At 43.9% G+C, this 18,222-nt stretch overlaps 1 protein-coding gene across 3 annotated transcripts in view; it reads right to left on the bottom strand.

The window, feature by feature from the left end:
- The window catches only part of MBTPS1 (membrane bound transcription factor peptidase, site 1), a 55,490-nt gene that overhangs the window by 13,446 nt on the left and 23,822 nt on the right, over positions 1–18,222 (bottom strand). For all 3 annotated transcript variants that reach the window (XM_037040293.1, XM_037040295.1, XM_037040294.1), the window contains exons 10-18: positions 17,019–17,170; positions 14,356–14,517; positions 8,420–8,564; positions 5,293–5,481; positions 4,369–4,541; positions 2,897–3,012; positions 2,194–2,350; positions 1,315–1,439; positions 577–654 (exon numbers count right to left, since the gene is read on the bottom strand). In XM_037040293.1, coding sequence (XP_036896188.1) covers positions 577–654; positions 1,315–1,439; positions 2,194–2,350; positions 2,897–3,012; positions 4,369–4,541; positions 5,293–5,481; positions 8,420–8,564; positions 14,356–14,517; positions 17,019–17,170 — 1,297 coding nt within the window. The remainder of the gene's footprint in view (positions 1–576; positions 655–1,314; positions 1,440–2,193; positions 2,351–2,896; positions 3,013–4,368; positions 4,542–5,292; positions 5,482–8,419; positions 8,565–14,355; positions 14,518–17,018; positions 17,171–18,222) is intronic.

The raw sequence follows: 18,222 nt of genomic DNA, 5'->3' as shown, positions 1-18,222 counted from the left end.
TTCCCAAAGGGGGGGTGCATTTTAGTCCGAAAAATGTGGTATGTGACCCACGGATATGAACTAAAGTGGGGGGGGGTGTGGGTGGGAGGGGGTGCACAGGGTGGAGAGGAATAAAGGGGAGAAAATGAGACATCTATAATATCACAATCAATAAAATATACTTTAAAAAAGCTTAAATACACACACACACACACATTCAACAGCCCCTCTCCAGGAGGAAATTTGACTCATTATGCAGTGGTCAGTATACACATATATTCAAACTGTCAGCAAGAGGCAAACTTATCTATCGTTGCATCTCTCAGAGCTGCTACCCACTAAGTCTTGCCTAAAGTAGGTACCATAAAAATGGTATTGCAATAAATTATAAAAACAAAACTGTTAATGCATATGGTCACTTCTTTTTAGTGTGATGAAAATGTTCTGGAAGTAGATGGGGTGATGAATGCACAACTGTGTGAATACAATAAATATCACTAAATCATATTCTCTAAAAGCGTGACTCATATGCAATATAACTGTTATTTCAAAGAAAAAAGAAAGAAAACCAAAAAGCACATGAGCAACATTCCTTACCTTGGTCTTTAAAAGTCTGTGTTATCACTATGCCATCTTCTGGAAACTTCGCGATGCTGCACCCCGACGCATAATACACTAGAAAGCAGTTATGGGGACACAGAAACACAGAGCATTTTATCAACAGCTACTCATTTACCTAAAACGCACTCTTCAAACGTTATGTTTTCTAAAATCATTTTCAATCTTAGGAGAAAAGCCGCTATTACTACTTGATCACACTTAAACTGCAAGGAATGACCTCCAAGTTGAAGTTAAAAAATACCACTAAGGTCAAGCTTCTGGACAGGTGTCAAGAGTCAGAGCTGTTGCAGACCTGCAACGGCTAAAACAGGATGAGCAGAACCTGTAACAACGGTGCTCAGACACTGTCCTGGAAACCAGCTCCCACAACTAGTCTGGGGAAACTTCTGATACGAGATTTGCACAGTTACTGTACAAACAGCATTAAGTAAATAACCAGGGACTTGTGAGGTATTCCCTATTTGGGAAAATACAGGATACAGAGCACCATACAGGTGGCCCTAAAACCAGAAACACGTGTGTAAGACACTTTCATTTAAAAACCTGGACAGGCCTAGTGTGGTTAGCACCCAGCCTTCCAGATGTTCCCTGCGAAGACACTGAACCATTCCCTCCGAGGAGCCCGGCTCCTTCAGGAAGCACACCATTCCCTCTCTCTGAAACTTAGGCTCTCCTGAATAATGCGTCCTTTAAAACACAAGCACAAAACCTTACTGTCATGGCTCGCCAAGGTAAAGTCCCCTTCATACAGGCCATCACTGAAGGCCATGTTCCAGACAGAGAGAAGTTCGTTCAGAGCTGGGACGTTGGCGCCCCCGGTGTCCGGCATCCACCACTGCCTGCAAAGTGCAAAAGGCTCAGGAAAGAGAGCGCTGAAGCGCTCCCTACACACTGTCCTCACGACAAACCTCCATTCCCTCTGCCAGAGCCCAGTCTGGCCACAGTCACGTTTTGGATGAAACTAAAAGCCACAATACTGAGCAATACTGTGACATTAATGCTTCAGCCAGTGGGCAGAGTAAATCAAAGTAAATTTATTTCATAAAATGCACCCCATATGACATGAATACATTGCATATTAAGCCTAGACCAAGAGGGTCGGTGAAGAAAAAGAGGTAAGGAAGAAGCTTATAAAATTCATCACAGACTCCAAAGGAAGAAATCCAAGCTATATTACCAGAATGATATTCATAATGTACTGGGAAACCTTGATCGGTAACTAATTTACCAGAAAGTTTCTTTAAATAATAGGTCCTTCATTGCATTTAAATTTGTCTAGATTCAGTGATACAGCAACAGAAGAATGAGAAAGAACCAGACAGAAATTTAAAGCTCCAGTAAGTACAATCAACAGGAAAGACAATGACCTTTTAAATTAGTACCTGGAGTCAATGAGCATTTTACTGACTTCACAAGTGGCTCTCAAACACATCACTACTACATGAAGAGACGGCTTCCTCCGACCAAGGGTCGGAGCCTGTCTTGGACAGCTGAAGAGATGGCCCATGGGTCGGACACTTTACGTACTTGCTAGGTAGAACTTAACTCCCCAAAAGTGAAGTTTCTTATTCAAATACCAACTCGTATCAGTACCTTGTGTTTTCGTCATAAAATTTGACCTTCCTCATGACGGACGTGTTGTACCAATCACCGAAGACAATGAGGGAAAGGCCGTTGTCCACGTCCCGCCGCAGTTTGGCCACCTCCTCGGGGAAGTACTCCTCCTCGCTGTCCACCATGAGCAGCGCTCCTGAGGGACAGAGTGCTCTGAGAAACGGCCCCTCCGAACGACAGGATGTCACTGTTTCAGACACACAGTATTTTACTGGCAGCCACAACTCAAGTTACTGGCTTTTGACATTTTGGTCTGTGCCCCCTGAACTGCGTTCGAGACGGTGAGAAGAAGGGGCCAGGGCGGGCAGTGCACAGACACCAGCTGGCTGTGGCCTCCTGCCTCGTCTGTGCTGCCCCCACACAGATCTCCCACTTACTGGAGAAGCAGCAAAACATGGGGCTGGAGCTTCTCTTCATGAGAAAGAAATGAACAGATTAAAAACGGACAAGCGTCTTTGTCCCTACTCATTCCAACAGCGCCGTGTTTCCTGTGAACATCACCACAGTCTCCACCGAGCACAACGTGCACCGGCCCCTTCAGCGCCTTGTTCTGGCCTCCACTGGGACCGGGGACCCCATGTGCGCCCTTTACTGGCCCCTCATTTAAAGTGAGATTCACCTTTCAACCTCTTCACAACCCCCAACAGAGAGGACACCTGGCTGACACCTCCTTGCTGCTCACCATACTGATTAGCATCAAAGCACGTGAAGGGGGAGCCGAGGACCTCGACAAAGTAGCCCATGCTTCTCAAGTGCTGGTACATGTCCCTGAAGTTGGTGTGGATGTGGTCACCGTTCCTAGAAAACACAAGGCCTGGCATTAAAATGACTGGTCTCCACTCGTAGTAAAGGCTACTTAGCGGCAGAGTGAGCTCCTGAAGCGGTGGTGGGGAGCGGGCTGGCCACTGGCACAGCAGCCCAAAGTCACACTCTCAGACCGGCGGGCCGGCGCATGAAATGGGTGATAGGAAATCGTGCTCACGGCACAGGAGTAGAGAGATAAGATGCCAAAGACATTCGCCAAGGGATCACTTTAGTGGTGGCACCCATGTAAACGGCTGGCAACCACTAGCGTTTGACAAATTCAGTGTAGGAACGCAGACCCGCGGTACAAGCCACAAAGGGCAAGTGAACTAAGATAGTGACAAACAGTTAACTGTACGTCACCGCTACTAATCACCTTTCCATCCTTTCTCCTCAACATGCTCCTGTTCCTGTTGTGTACTCTACGTCAGCCGCTTACCCAAATGTCCCAAGGAACACCCGGGGGTCATTCTATCTGCTGCCCCCACCTCACAGCCCATCAGAGTCTGCCTCCTCAGCAGGGCTGAACCCAGACATTCCCCTATGGGCCCATGGCCATTACCCTGTCAACTTCTCACTTCTTATCTTCCTGCCTCTGGTCTGGGCCCCTCCAAACTGCCTTCCAGAGACATCTTTGTAAGGAGAACTGACCTTGTAAGTGTCCTGCTCAACTCCATCATTGTTGCTCACCATTTTCATGGTCAAGCCCAAACTCGTTAACTTACACTAAGGCAGAAACGAATCTGGCATATGGGCAGGAGAGTTGGCCCACCTGCCCTGCAAGGGCTGTGACAGGGCAGGGCCTGGAGGCTTAGGGAGGACACACCAGGGAGCCTGGCACGTGAAGAAGTCTGGAGAGGCAGCCACTGGAGTTTTAAGCAAGCTGCGTGGAATTTGTGTCTTCCGGTGACCAGGGCTGCTGCATGGACAGTGGGACTTTAGGAAGAGACAGTGGCAGCAACCACTCGTCAGGAGGTGACTGATGCCACCCAGGCAAGAGACGACGACGGCCTGAACAAGAGTGGGAGCAGAGGTGGCAGCCGCCACATAGGGCAGGAATCAGGACATGTTCTGGAGAGGACTAACAGGATTTGCTGAATGATTCAACAGAAGTCGGAGAAGGACAACAATTAAGGATAACTTTAAGGCTGTTTACTGCATGACATGCAAGTCTGTAGGGAGACACCCAGGGGGCCTAAGAGCATGACAAGGACCTGCAAAGTCTGGGGTTGCAGGAGTCAGGCTTAGTCAGGAGCAGCGTCTGCTTTCCACAGGGACACGACCCCTAGTCCTGCTATGAAAGGACTGGGGGTTGGGGGCTGACGAGTGTCACATCTGGCGGCTGCTCACCAGTCCAAAGGATCATTCTTCATCCTCAGATTATCCCTGGGGAAGTAGCCGGGTGGATAGCGGAGGTTGTGGTACTGGTCCCAAAGAATTCTCTTGCTTCGAGGAGGAGCAGGAATTATCTTCACCTTTATTGGGAGCTTCACTGTGGAAGTCTGTTCTGCACCATTTTTCGACTGGAAAAAATAACAGAAATTGGAGGCACCCCTTTTGCTCAGAAGGTTTGGGGGTTTGTTTAAAAAGATGATTCTAGCCCTGGCTGGCATAGCTCAGTGGATTGAGTGCAGGCCTGTGAACCACATGATCGTGGTTCGATTCCCAGTCAGGGCACATGCCCGGGTTGCAGGCCAGTTCCCAGCAGGGGACCCACAAGAAGCAACCATACATTGATATTCTCTCCTTCTCTCCTTCCCTTCCCCTCTAAAGATAAATAAAATCTTAAAAAAAATAAATAAATACGAAGTTGATTCTATTTATCAATTTAATCCTAACAATTTGAACACAAGAATTTCCAAAAACAAATGTAGAAAGGAACCTTCATGTATCGTAATTAATTCCATTCAAAATCTCAAGAATTTGAGGTTGAAAATTTAAATCACCTTGTTCCCAAAACACTAGTGCTACATGGGATTAACCCTACATTTCCATATAGAGAACATATATTTTCTACAATCATTAAATCTGGCACAAAACCGTCCTATCTGCTGTTGCTCAGCAACAGAACCAGAGGCACCATCACTCATTACTGAGCTGGCTTTTAAACTCCAGCTGCGCTACAGGCCTCAGAATCAGCGATGACAGCCTTCGAGCCTAATCACACCAACTGTGCTTCCAACCCGCAGACCCTGGGCACTCAGCCTGCCCCTCCCTTCCCGGCAGGGGATATGAAAGGTTCAGAAAAACAAGCGCCCCCTGGCGTGCACTCACTTCTGCCTCTGCCGGGGAAGCCACGGTGATCATGACGTGCCCCTGCGCAATGCCTTCCCAGGAAGCCGCCTTCTTGGTGACAGAAATGGAAATGGCCAGGTAGCCTGACCAAGGCCACAACACGGAGGAGTAAGAGAAAGCCACTTCGATGTTGTCTCCGTTCTGCGGTAAGTAGGGCTGCCAGTCGGGCTGCAGGAAAAGCCAGCAGAGGCCGAGGTGTAAGTGCTCACCTCCTCAATTACCCACAGCAGTTTCCAAGAAATACTTCATATTTTAAACAAGGCAAAATGGACTTACACAGATACTGAGCAACCTACAACCTATGTAGCCCGTGGAGTGTCCAACACAGCATCCACTAGAAGTCAGAATCCACTATGTCTGAGGGCCTCCAATTTTACAGAGAATTTTCCCTCCAAAGCTTAAAAAACAAGGGACACACATTTGACACACCACTTTTATCTGACAGAGAACGTCAACAAAAGACAGCTCTCAGGTTTGAGGTTAGAGCGCATTTAGTTGTGCGCTTAAAGAATCACACTAACAGACAGGACTCAAATAATAAAATGACGTGGGTGCAAGCTGTCCCCCACTTCTGAAGCCAGTGATGGGGCAGATGGCGGTTTACGGGACGCCCAGAGGAAGGGCTGGCTTGGCTCTTTCAGCCTCTCTCAGGTGTGAGGAGAGAGAAAAGGGAAGCATGAGAGGAGAACATCTGGAATAAATCTAAATTAGCTCTTATTCCAATTTTTCAATAGTTCAATAACCAGTATTTCAAACTAACCTAAATTACTAATGTCTCTTACAGACCAGAGAGCAACAATATACTACCCAAGGGAGTCAGCATATTTTAAAAAGTTCTGAAAAAGGAGAAAAATATTTGTAGGATACAGTATTACAAATAATAAATATTCTTGAGATCACTGGTTAACAATTGATAAGAAACGTTAATTTTCACACATAAAAATTACATATTTAATTATATATTTAACGAACATAAAAATCAGTAGAAAATTAAATTGAGATTTTTTATTACATCTGTAGAGAAAATTTCTAATTTTTGAAATAAAAGAAATCACCAAGGTCAAAATTCAACTACATGAAAATATAAAACTTTACAGAACTTCTACCCCAAAATAAAAACCACCACTCAAAATTAAACAATGACCTGTGGGAATTCTTTGCATAAAATACAACAATGGCAAATGTCTCTATGATAGGAAGATCTTGCTCAGATGGCCTGGGAAAACCTAAATTCCAGTATCAGAAAATGGGCCAAGGCAATACAAAGCCAACTCACACAAGAGAAAATACAACCAGTAAACAAACCTGGAGACAGTCATCTCACAAATAACTGAAATGCACAACAGACAAGGTACCCATTTTACGTCTCTAAATTTAAAGTTAAAAGATGAACTGCCTAGAAACAAACCCAATGCCCACTAAACAAAATGAGATCCATCCCTACCATGGAATATGACTTAGCCGTGATCAGGAAGGAAGCACTGATACATGCTACAACACATGTGAACCTCAAGGGCACCATGCATGGGTGAAAGAAACCAGTTACAAAAGACCATGTATGCAGGTTCCCAAGTAGGCAAACCCAGAGACAGGACGTGTGTCCATGGTGGCTGGTGGCTGGGGGCTGGGGGCTGGGGCAGGAAGGAGAATGGAGAGTGACTGTAAGTGGGTGTTTCTTTCTGGGGTGATAAAAATGTTCCAGAATTATAAGTAGTGATGGCTGCATCACTATTTATGAATATACATATAAACTACTGAACTGCACAATTTAAAAGGGTAAATTATGGTATGTGAATTTTATTTTATTTTTTAAAAACGTCATGGGATTGAAAAGGAAGAAAATACACCACCCAGTGCAGGCCTGGTGGAGAGAGCGTGCACCTCCACAGCCACCGGCCGTGTCTGAGACGTGGACTCTCCTCTCCTCTCAGAGAGAGTTGGGGGGTGGGTACCAAGAGCCTCTGGAGCCTAATCATGTCCACAGCCTCTGGAGTCAGGATTCTAGCCCAGAGGGGTTTGTTAGGGACATAATTCAGAAGAAAAGGAAACCACACATGCAAAGATATTCAGTGAGACGTTTACACTTGAAAAGCACCTGTTTTTTACTTCATATAAAGGGAAATAGTATGCAAATTATGATCTGACAGTTCTATGTAATATTAAACAACCATTAAGAAGTATTGGGCCCTGGCTGGTGTAGCTCAGTGGATTGAGCGCGGGCCTGCGAACCACGCGATCGTGGTTCGATTCCCCGTCAGGGCACATGCCTGGGTTGCAGGCCAGTTCCCAGCAAGGGATGCACGAAAAGCAACCATACATTGATGTTTCTCTTCCTCTCTCCTTCCTTTCCCCTCTAAAGATAAATAAATAAATATTTTTTTAAAAAAAAGAAGTATTGGTGTCTATATACGTTTTTAAATGTTTCCAACATAATGAAAACTAAAAAAGAGAGAAGACTAAATTTTTGCCTATTTTGTATAATCATAAAAAATACATATTTCTGGTAAGGAAAAAAATATTTAAAAAATACTGGCTATGACCACTATGCTGTGCACTGGAAACTAATACAAAATGATACTGAATGTAAACGGTACTTGAAAAATAAAGTAAACCAGCTGATAGGTAAATCAAAAAAGCAATGGCTACGTCAGTGTGCCGGTGCTGGAAGTGACTTATCTCTTCTCTTTCCTGATCCTTTACTGCTGTGATAATGCTTATGCAGTAAGTATAAAAAACATATAAAAATAAAATTCCAAAAAGACCATACCTGCTAGACATTAAGGCCCTTTACTCATTAAAGAATAAAATAACTACAAATGGGGCTTTAATTATAGGTGGGAAATAATAAAGATAAAAGATCAAAAGTAATTAGTTGATTCAGAAGTCAAACTCAAGATGCCAAAGTAAAACAACAGCAAATCGGTTTCACTAATTTATCCCTGACTTATGTATAAAAGACTTAGGGAAACATAGATCACTATTTCTAATACCCTGGCACCCCAGACAGAAGGAGAGAATCTTTTCTGTTTCAGTTTCAGGAGAAAATGCTAAGGCACCAAGGTCTGGGCCAAGAATAAGTTCACTGAAAGCCAGAGGGCAGCTTCACCTTGTCTACGATTCTTCCTGTGACACCCATGCCGTTGAGGATCGTGACGTTGACGATAGTCGGCATTCCTCCATAGTAGATGGGCTGGGAGCAGTAGGGCCACATGTAGGGGCACTCAGTCAGGTCTATGTAGCTGGGGCTCAAACTGAAACAAAGAACATTAAGAGGTCAGCGTGCTGGAAAACAACACTGAAGTGGCACAACTGTTCAGGGAGAGTCAACACTGTGGATCTGAGCCTCAGGAGGGCCTGCTTGTAGGGCTGCTCCCAGCAGGCATCTGGGAACTTGGCTTTGAAAGGCCCCCTGCACTGAGGTCACCGAGCCAGCTTGCCTGGGCTGTCCGGTACAAACCATGAGATAGTGTGCAACACCTCCTTCCTTCTGCAGGTCTGGAACTTTGGTGGCTGCAGTTTGCAGAGAATGTGGACATGACCAGCCACACTGAATGCCTCAAAGAGTCTCAAATCACTGGGGCAAAGATGGACTTTCTAATAATCCAGCTGTGACAAATGGGTGATCACTTGGCAAAAGATAAAGTTACATCCACACCTCACACCACACACAAGAATGAACCCCAAATGGATCACAGAGTCTCAAGAAAATAAAAAGAAAGCAAACAAGTATTAGAAGAAAGCATGGGTGAATTTCTCTTCCATCTCAGTGCAGAAAAAAAGCTTTCTGGAACTCAAAATCCAGGAACAGCAGCAACAACAGACTCAGAACATTGGCTATTTTTTTTTAAAAACTGCACTGCATGGCAAAACACTTCATACAAAATCAAAAGACAACTGACAAACTGGGAAAAACATCAACAAATATATATCATCAACAAATGGTCACTAACCTTAACATATGAAAACCCTTAACAACCAAGGGACCAAAAACCCCAGAGAAAAATGGGGAAAACAAATGAGGAGATACTTAGCAAGAAAGGTATAAATATGGCTGTTAACTACAGACAAAAGTGTTCAAAAGCTCACTCCTAACTAGAGAAATGACAGTTATAATAATATCGAGAGACCATTTCTCACCAATCGGGTTGGCAGAAAGTAACCAGCATGATAGAACTTTCTGCCAATGCGGCTCTGGGAAAACAGACACTGGTGAATTGCTGTGGAATACAAAACAGACACAACCCTTCTGCAGGGAATGGAGTGGAACCTCACAGAGCTCCCTCACCCAGCAATCCCACTTCTAAGAATTTTCTCTGAAGACACAGCTTCAACAAAACTAAAATACTAGATACAAGGTTATTCTAAGCAGTAGTTCATAACTGCAAAATACTGGAAACAATTTAAATGCCCAAATATAAATAAATGGATGAATTAACTATGGTACAACCATACTGTGCAGCCATAAAAAGAAGGAAGATCTCTATGAATTAATACAGAGTGATTTTCAGGATACTGTTAAGTGAAAAAAGAAAAGTGCAGAATCTTTGTAGTAATGCTATCTTTTGTGTAAGAAAGGGCACATAAGAAAATGTAGGGTGGGCAAGTGGGTTTACAGTTGTAAGCATGCAGAACAGAGTTTGTCCTTGTATTATTATTAATTATTGTATTATTTCCCATACCAACAGCTGTAAACCTACATTTGCCTACCCTGTATACATGCATCTTTAATTTGTGCAAAAAGAAATATACGAGCGATAAACCAACAACTGAGATTGTTACTCACAGGGGTTAGGGGGACAGTGTGGAGAGAATGGGGGAGTGGGAAGAGGGACAGACGGATGAGGTCACATTTGTGTGCAGTTCTGATTTTAGAGCCATGGTAGTACTTCACACACCCAACATATAACTAGTTGAAATCAACCAGAAGGTGGGAGAATCCAGTAAGAGATATGAACATTGACAGGTGAACTCAACCATATTAAAACTAACTAGCAAAACCACACTGATGGGGTGCAGGGCGAAAGAATGAACCTAACTTTGGAAAACAGTATGACTATATTCTAAAGTAAAGCTAAAGTAAAAAGAATTCAACATAAATACTGTACTCAAGTTAGTAAATTTGTTTTTTTTTTAATATTTATCTATCTATCTATCTATCTATCTATCTATCTTTAGATGGGAAGGGAAGGGAAGGAGAGAGGGAGAGAAACATCAATGTTTGGTTGCCACTTGTGTGTTCCCTGCTGGGAACTAGCCTGCAACCCAGGCATGTGCCCCAAATGGGAATTGAACCGAGATCCTCTGGTTCACAGGCCCGTGCTCAATCCACTGAGCTACACCGCCAGGCAGTAAATTGGTTTTTTGCAAGGGCGTGGGTTCAAAAACTACTCAACATGCAGATACCAGGACACAGCAGATGAGTAAACATATTGCGGATAACGACGGCCAGGTTTCTTGCTGTTGGAGAGGAGCTACGGCTAAGGAGAGGGGAGAGTAGGCTGAGAATCGTGCTATTAGGTGGGCTCGGGATTCAGATAAACTGGTTTTAGCAGATCTGCTGAGAGCTCTATCGAGAAACAGGCACAGCCATGTGAGCACACAGACATTTCCTAGCGCTGTCTGCTGAAAAGGCTGAGGAACAAGGATGAGCACAGCTGCAAGGAGCACACCAGGTGCCCAGGTGCTGGGTTCTCCACACCACTTTCCAACGAAAGGACCCAGGCTTCTTGGAGAAAGAACTGAGACCAAGGCTGAACATGAATGTGTTGTGCTGCCAAAAAGTGAGGAAAAGCACTCAAAAAATGATGGAGACATCTGAAAAGACACAGGAGCCAACTAGAAGGAGCTCACAATGGCCAAATCTGGGACAATTTGAGCAACAAAATAAACAATGATATTATTGGACTATAATCCAGAGTCAAATAAATATCTGTGTTTCCATGCTGACTAAATAAATGAATGAGTAAGTAAATGGCAGAGAAGAGACAGCTCTTCCTCACAGCAGAATTCGAATTAATGAGTGAGAGAAACACGAAGTCGCCACGGGGCAACCTCTGCAGTACTAATTAGTACAGGCAAGGACCATCAATGGGTGTTAAAATTAGTGAGTGAAAACATGTTCAGAAACAAGATCTTCTGAAAGTGAATCCCCACAAGTGACACTTCATACTCACAAAGGGACAAACAGTAACTGCAGTGGAGGAACCTGGCAGATGCCACCTAGGGCAGGTTCCAGGGGCCACGCTGCTCAGATCTCCTGCTGCAGAAGCACGGCTGTGGACATCTCCAGCTGCGGCCCCTCCTGATCCCCAACTAGCTCTGTGCCAAGGCCCTGCTTCCCCCCGCATCACCCAGGCTGCTCCTATCCAATGATGGAACACACAGGGGTACTAGGGCAGGCCTGTCCCTGTGGGACAGAGGGTCCTCTAACAGATGACTTTGGTGCAAGGATCCCCCATCAGCAGAAACATTTTCAGACCTGTGCTGCAGCCTGAGTGCCTTCCTCTGTAACCCTCCTTCCTCCACTTCTTTCGCAGGCACTGGGTCTCAGCACAGCAGTCCTGAGACTCTTTCCTGCCTCTTCTTGCCTCCTTCCCTTTATCTTTCACAGGCCCCTCTCCCCCAAGAGATCTCCTGGGCAGCTAACCCCATCTCAGGGTCTGCTTCCCAGAGGGCCTGGACTGACACATCACCTAGATTAAACGATGCAAATGAACTCTGCCAGTAATGAGAGGAAGAACACTAAGGCAGTGTCCTCGATTGGAGGAGACCAAGGGGACCTGACAACTAAATACAATGTGAGACGCCAGACTGGATCCTGGGCCAGGAAAAGGACAGTAGTGAGATAATGGGTGAAAATTGAATACAGCCTATAGATTAATCAATGGTAATGTATCAACTGATTTCTAGGCACTGAGGCTTATACTACAGGGTGGGGCAATAATAGGTTTACAGTTGTTTGTACAGAAAATGCAATAAATAAATACCATATTTCACTGTATATAATGTGCACCCATGTTTTTGGCCCAAACTTTCAGGAAAAAAATCTTTTAATTTTTAAGTTCAATTACTTATTTACATTTAGAAACAAAACTGATTATCGTATTCCAGGATATAATTTTGCATAGGAATATCATTAATGCTTTCTAGAGTTACACTTTTAACACTTAAGCATAAATAAAAAAAATAAAAACACTTGTATAGATACAGAATTAGTACTACTCATGTATAATGCGCATCCTTATTTTTCCCTCAATAATTTGGGCAAAAAAGTGAACATTATACAAGGCAAAATACAGTAACAATACAAGAACAACCTCTGTGTTTCAGGTGCAACTATGAACTTACTTTCTGCCCACCTTTGTATGGTTATGTAAGATGTTAACATTAGGGAGAGCTGGGTGAAGGACAATGGATCCTCATGCACTACTTCTGGAACTGTGCTGTAAATCTAAAATATTCAAAATAAAAAATAAAAAAAATTCTTACCAAAAATACATAACCTCAAGCTGGTCATAAAAAAGCATCAGCCCTGCCTCGTGTGGCTCAATGGATTGAGCACCTGCCTGCAAACCAAAGGGTCACTAGTCTGATTCCCAGTCAGGGCACATGCCTGAACTGTGGGCCAGGTTCCCAGTAAGGAGCTCAAAAGAGGCAACCACACACTGATGTTTCTCTCCCTCTCTTTTTCCCTCCCTTCCCCACTGTTTAAAAATAAAATAAATAAACTCCTTTAAAAAAAGCATCAAAGGAGAGAATCCTAGAAGCAGCAAGAGATAAGGAGACAGTTACCTACAAAGGAGTTCCCATCAGACTGTCAGCTGATTTCTCAAAAGAGACCTTACAGGCAAGAAAAGACTGGCAAGAAGTATTCCAAGTCATGAAAGGCAAGGACCTACATCCAAGATTACTCTATCCAACAAAGCTTTCATTCAGAATGGAAGGGTAGATAAAGTGCTTCTCAGATAAGGTCAAGTTCAAGGAATGCATCATCACTAAGCCTTTATTATAAGAAATGTTAAAGGAATTTATCTTAGAAAAAGAAGATCAAAAATATGTACAGTAAAATAATTAAATAAAAAAAATATGTACAGTAAAATGACAACAAACTCACAGTTATTAACCAAACCTAAAATAATGACAAAGCAAACAATAGAAGAGGAACAGAATCACAAAACTGAAGATCACATGGAGGGTTATCAATAGGGGAATAGGGGAGTGGGAGAGGGAGAGAGGGGGAAAACGTACAGAGAATAAGTAGCATAAATGGTAGGTAGAAAATAGACAGGGGGAGGGTAAGAATAGTATGGGAAATGTAGAATCTAAAGAACTTATATGTATGAACCAAGGAGGTGGGAGGGGGTGTGCAGGGCAGAGGGGAGTGAAGGGGGGAGGAATGGGACAATTGTAATAGCATCATCAATAAAATATATTTTTTCAAAAAGCATCAGATAAACCCATGGGAAGACAGTGTTACAAAATAAGTAACCTGCACTCCCAAGGGACTCAGTTGTGAACGACAAGACAGGTGAACTGTCAAAGGCCAGGAAACCAAAAAGACCTCACAACTAAGTGCAACGAGGGGCCTGGATCCTGGACTGAGCAGAGAACAAACATGAGGGGAAAACTGCTGAGCTACGACTGAAGCCTGCAAGTTTACTGCAGTATCAATCCTCACTTGTTAGTCTGAATAGTTAAATTGTGGTCATCTGAGATGCTGGCATTACAGGAAGCTCAGTAAAGAGTATATGAGAACACTCTCTACCATTTTTGCAAATTTCTATAGACCCAAGATTACTTCAAAAGAAAGTTTTAATAGGAAATCATTTTAAACCATTCATATAAAAACTAACAGAACATCGGGAAGTAGAGAGCACTAAAAGTTCTGGCAGCCGAAGTGGCAGAGTGAAGCTCTCCCTGGGGACCCTGAGTGTAGTGCGACCAGTGACTGGTCCTGTCTGGAGGCTAATCTTCTGTGCAGAGGGAAAAACCCCGCGGAACTCAGGGAAGACAAAGGCCTGTTCAAAAGGAAAACACACCCACCTTGCCTGTGGTTTGTAACTGTTGAGGATCTGATAGGCTCTGAGGAGGTCCAGCTTGCCATGGCCTTGCTCAAACATATTGACGCCAGGAAGCCTCCGGGCTGACGCAATCAGGGCCTGCTTCATACTGGCCGGATTCACCAATTCACGTTTCTGGACGGTGCTGGGGGGAAAATCATGTATTTGCTCATTTTCTTGTAAAAGAGTGAAAAGCTGAGTATTTCTAACCTGCAAATGTGCAAAATGTGACCTCCAATCTTGTTTTGCCTGCAATGAAAGCTTCTTTGGTAGGGATAAAAATGAATGTTTCTGTACCACCTTCTGGAATGACCAGTTATTAGCCTCCCACATGGCTTTTGAGAACAGTGACTCACAGGTGGGTGGTTGTTTACACTAAATGGGTCAGAAAAACATTATTTTTCCAACTAAATCGACCTTACAGGTTGTAGGAAGCAAGAATGGGTAAGAGGTACTGGCTCCTCAGGGTAAGCCAAGAGAAAGAAGACAGATGGGGACACGACCTAGCTGGGAAAAGCAAAGGAAAACAGATTGGTTCTGGAAAGGGAAGCTGATGCAAGACAGGCAAGAGGCACATCATTAGGTGAAGGCCCCGCCTCCACAGTGAAAGCCTTGCCTTTTGGAGGCCTCTGTGGCCGTTACCTGGTGGATGCAGCCTAACAGAACTGTGAGACCGGAGGCCCCCTTGAGTTCCACCATGAGGATGCATTAGGACAAACTGGAACCAACACTCAGCTCTAACTGGCTAGGAACCTAGTGACATCTAGGCAGTATCAACTTCTTAAGAATGCTAGCATTAAAAATTCATTTGTATGTGTCTATGAATACAAGTAAGTTTTAAGCTCTAAATGCAGGGAAGAAAATCCAGTAAGCAAAAAACAAAAACTTACTCTGCTAAGTCCCTAAATCTTTTTCTATAATGCTGATTGATCTTGGAGTGTATGCAGGTTGTTCTGTTTTTTTAAAACAGGTCTGGATGAGAAATCTGACACAAGGAGAAAAGGATATAAAGTGGGACCAATTCTCAATGAAAACACAGAAATGCTAAAAGCTCAGCTATAGGTCAACGATCTTCCTGCCAATAAAGCAAGATGAAAGATCAGGTTCTAGTTCTTTGCGGAGCTGGAAGCTAAGGAAGCAGTTCTTTGCTGCTCAGCATCTGTTCTGAGCTATTTGTCAGGCCATAAAAATACTTCTGAACTATCACAGTGGCATTTTCATCTGCTGCCGGGAGATGAGGGAAGTGAAAGGTTTCCCTGACAGTGAAAATGTCTATGCGTGGAGATGCCGCTGGAAACGGAAAGCTCGCCCTCCTCATCTCCCCACTCATCCGACAGGAGGGAGACCTAACGGTGGAGTCTGAAACCACACCCCTGCTGAAACCCATAGCACGTGAGAGACGCAGATCAGTATTCTCTGTTTCACAATCAACAAGAGTGGAAACAAGGGCAGTAGTAGTACAGAAGCCCAGTGAGCCAGGCAACTCCACAGTCTGCTTTCCCTTCCCTCTTCTTTCACTGCATGCACGGGGTGAGGAAAACAGCTGAACAGAGAGACAATGTTTCCACCAGGCACATGGTTACTCTTCAAAGACTACTCTGGCCAACGCCAACAATTTCAAGAATTTGGCTCCCAACTACAAAGAAAGAATGAGAAAGGAAGAAAGAGGTAAACATCTACCTTTATGGAGGATCACTAATAAAAACATCTCTGACATTAGGAGCTAAAATCAACATAAACTTACTTGCTTTTCAAGAAAAATTTAAATATAAAAACATTCACTATCATTTGCCTGTTCTAATTTAATTTTAAAATGAACGCAAAGGGTAGCTTTAAAAAATGCAGTTTTGTGTTACTACAACACAAAAGCTCATCTAAAGCCTCACGGTGTAAGATACAAAATACGTGCTGGCCCCTAAGACACCTTCTATAACTCTGAGAGTACGGCACCGTGGCCTAAGGGCATGCGCACATCAGTTCCAGTGGACTACCTTTGAGACCTTCCAGTTTCTTTAACTGCAAGATTAAGAGTTGCTCAGTAAGCTCCATTCGAACCACAGATGGGATTCAACAAGACAAAGAGAGTAAGTGAATTACAGAGAGAAACTCGTCCCTCATAAAGCAGTGGTGACTGTCAGTTCCGCTGTCTGGCTTGACAGCCCCTTAGCTAACAGACAAGATGAAAAGGTGTACCCCCAAGGAAGTGGAGAACATGGCAGGGAATAGCTTACTTTCTGATCCCTGTCTGACAGACACACTTGTCTGGGCCCAACACACACAGCTGTGGCACAGAAATGGTATAAAAGCAAACAAACAGGGACAAAGGGACATGGGGATCTCTGTACTGTCCTCTCAATTTTGCTGTGAACCTAAAATTCCTATCAGAAGTCTTTTAAAAAGACTGTAATAGGTATTCTGTCCTTATACATTGCTTTAATGGTTCGAGTTTACAGAGTGTGTTCCCATGCACACCCTCTAACTCTGACAAGAATCCTCTATCCAAAACACACTCTGACCTCTTTAGTAGTGACGCAGAAACAGATGGGGCAAGGTCACGTGAAGTGCTCCTGAACTCTAAGCTGGTGATGAGCAAGACTCAGCTCTCCATCTGCTAGCACCACCTTCTCTTTGCTAGGCAACACTCACCTTACTAGCAAGGTGACAGCACCGGCGACCACCGGAGAAGCCACACTGGTCCCCGAGAGGGCCCTGCACCCTCCTTTCATACCAGAGCCCCTCACTCCAGCACCATAGGTGACAATATCAGGTTTCACTCGGCCATAACCTCCTGGCAGCTCCTGTAAGTAAAAGGAGGTCGGTTTGCACAACGGCACACACACTGGCACACAGCTGCATGTGGTCACGGCAGGGAGTTAAACCAGAACAGGACTGTGGGCCACTTAAATGTACTTGGTAAGGTATTGGCTTTAGTCTGAAATTCACTGCAATACAAAAAACAAGCTTCAATGATAATGTAGAAAATACAAGTATTTTTTGGAGTGTTTTATAATAACCAGTGCACAAGTAATGCTATAAAGCAATTAAAAAGTGAATATTTTAAATTTTGTTAGCATGCAACACTAGAAATAGGAAATTAGTTTATCTCTAGACAACTTAAAAAGGAGAAATATCTTAGAAAAATCAGAAAACTAATATTAACATTAGGAATAGGAACATTTCCTCTATAAGAAAAAAAGTACATAATATATATTACTGAAGATTTTAATCTTCCACCAGAAGGAAAAATAAAAACCATTCAGAATTATAAATGTAACTATATGAATAACTTAAGATTCTGACTGAATACTCTGAAATTTCCTGGAAACTGAGGCAAAATGACAACTGCAACAGGATCTTATGTTCTGTAGAAAGAAGTACTCCGACTGAAGTGAAAAAACCTTTCATGGCAATCAATCGAAAATGGACTTTGCATCCCTATGCAGGACACTGCATAAAGATACCTTCAATGACAGCTCTGTAGGTAATTCGAACATTTCTCAAAACGCCATTAAGAAACAAGGCCCTGATAAAGGCCAAGGGGAGGAAATGCATTACGCTTCTGCGAGAGCATTTACGAGGAAGCCAGAGAAACATCAGCCGGCGGAGCCTCTTCTAAGCACTCGGCAGCACTGAGAAAGCGCTGAGGGAGCACAGGAGACCCAGGAGGAAACACAGGCCCAGGACAGACTTTCTCAGGGTGGGGTCCCCCGGACTGAGACGACAATGGAATGTCATCAGAAGGAAGGCAACCGAGTGCTCTGGCGTGGACCCGCTGTGCAGCCGACTGAAAACAGCGTCCAGAGAGGCAACACTGTAGAGGGAGAAGGCCAACCCACAAAGTGGCGCCAGT

This window comes from Sturnira hondurensis, unplaced genomic scaffold (genome assembly GCF_014824575.4).
Source record: "Sturnira hondurensis isolate 20B ecotype Veracruz unplaced genomic scaffold, ASM1482457v3 Scaffold0002597, whole genome shotgun sequence".
Classification (NCBI taxonomy): domain Eukaryota; kingdom Metazoa; phylum Chordata; class Mammalia; order Chiroptera; family Phyllostomidae; genus Sturnira; species Sturnira hondurensis.
Note: the sequence above shows the minus strand (reverse complement) of the source record. Positions and strands in the feature narration are given on the sequence as shown.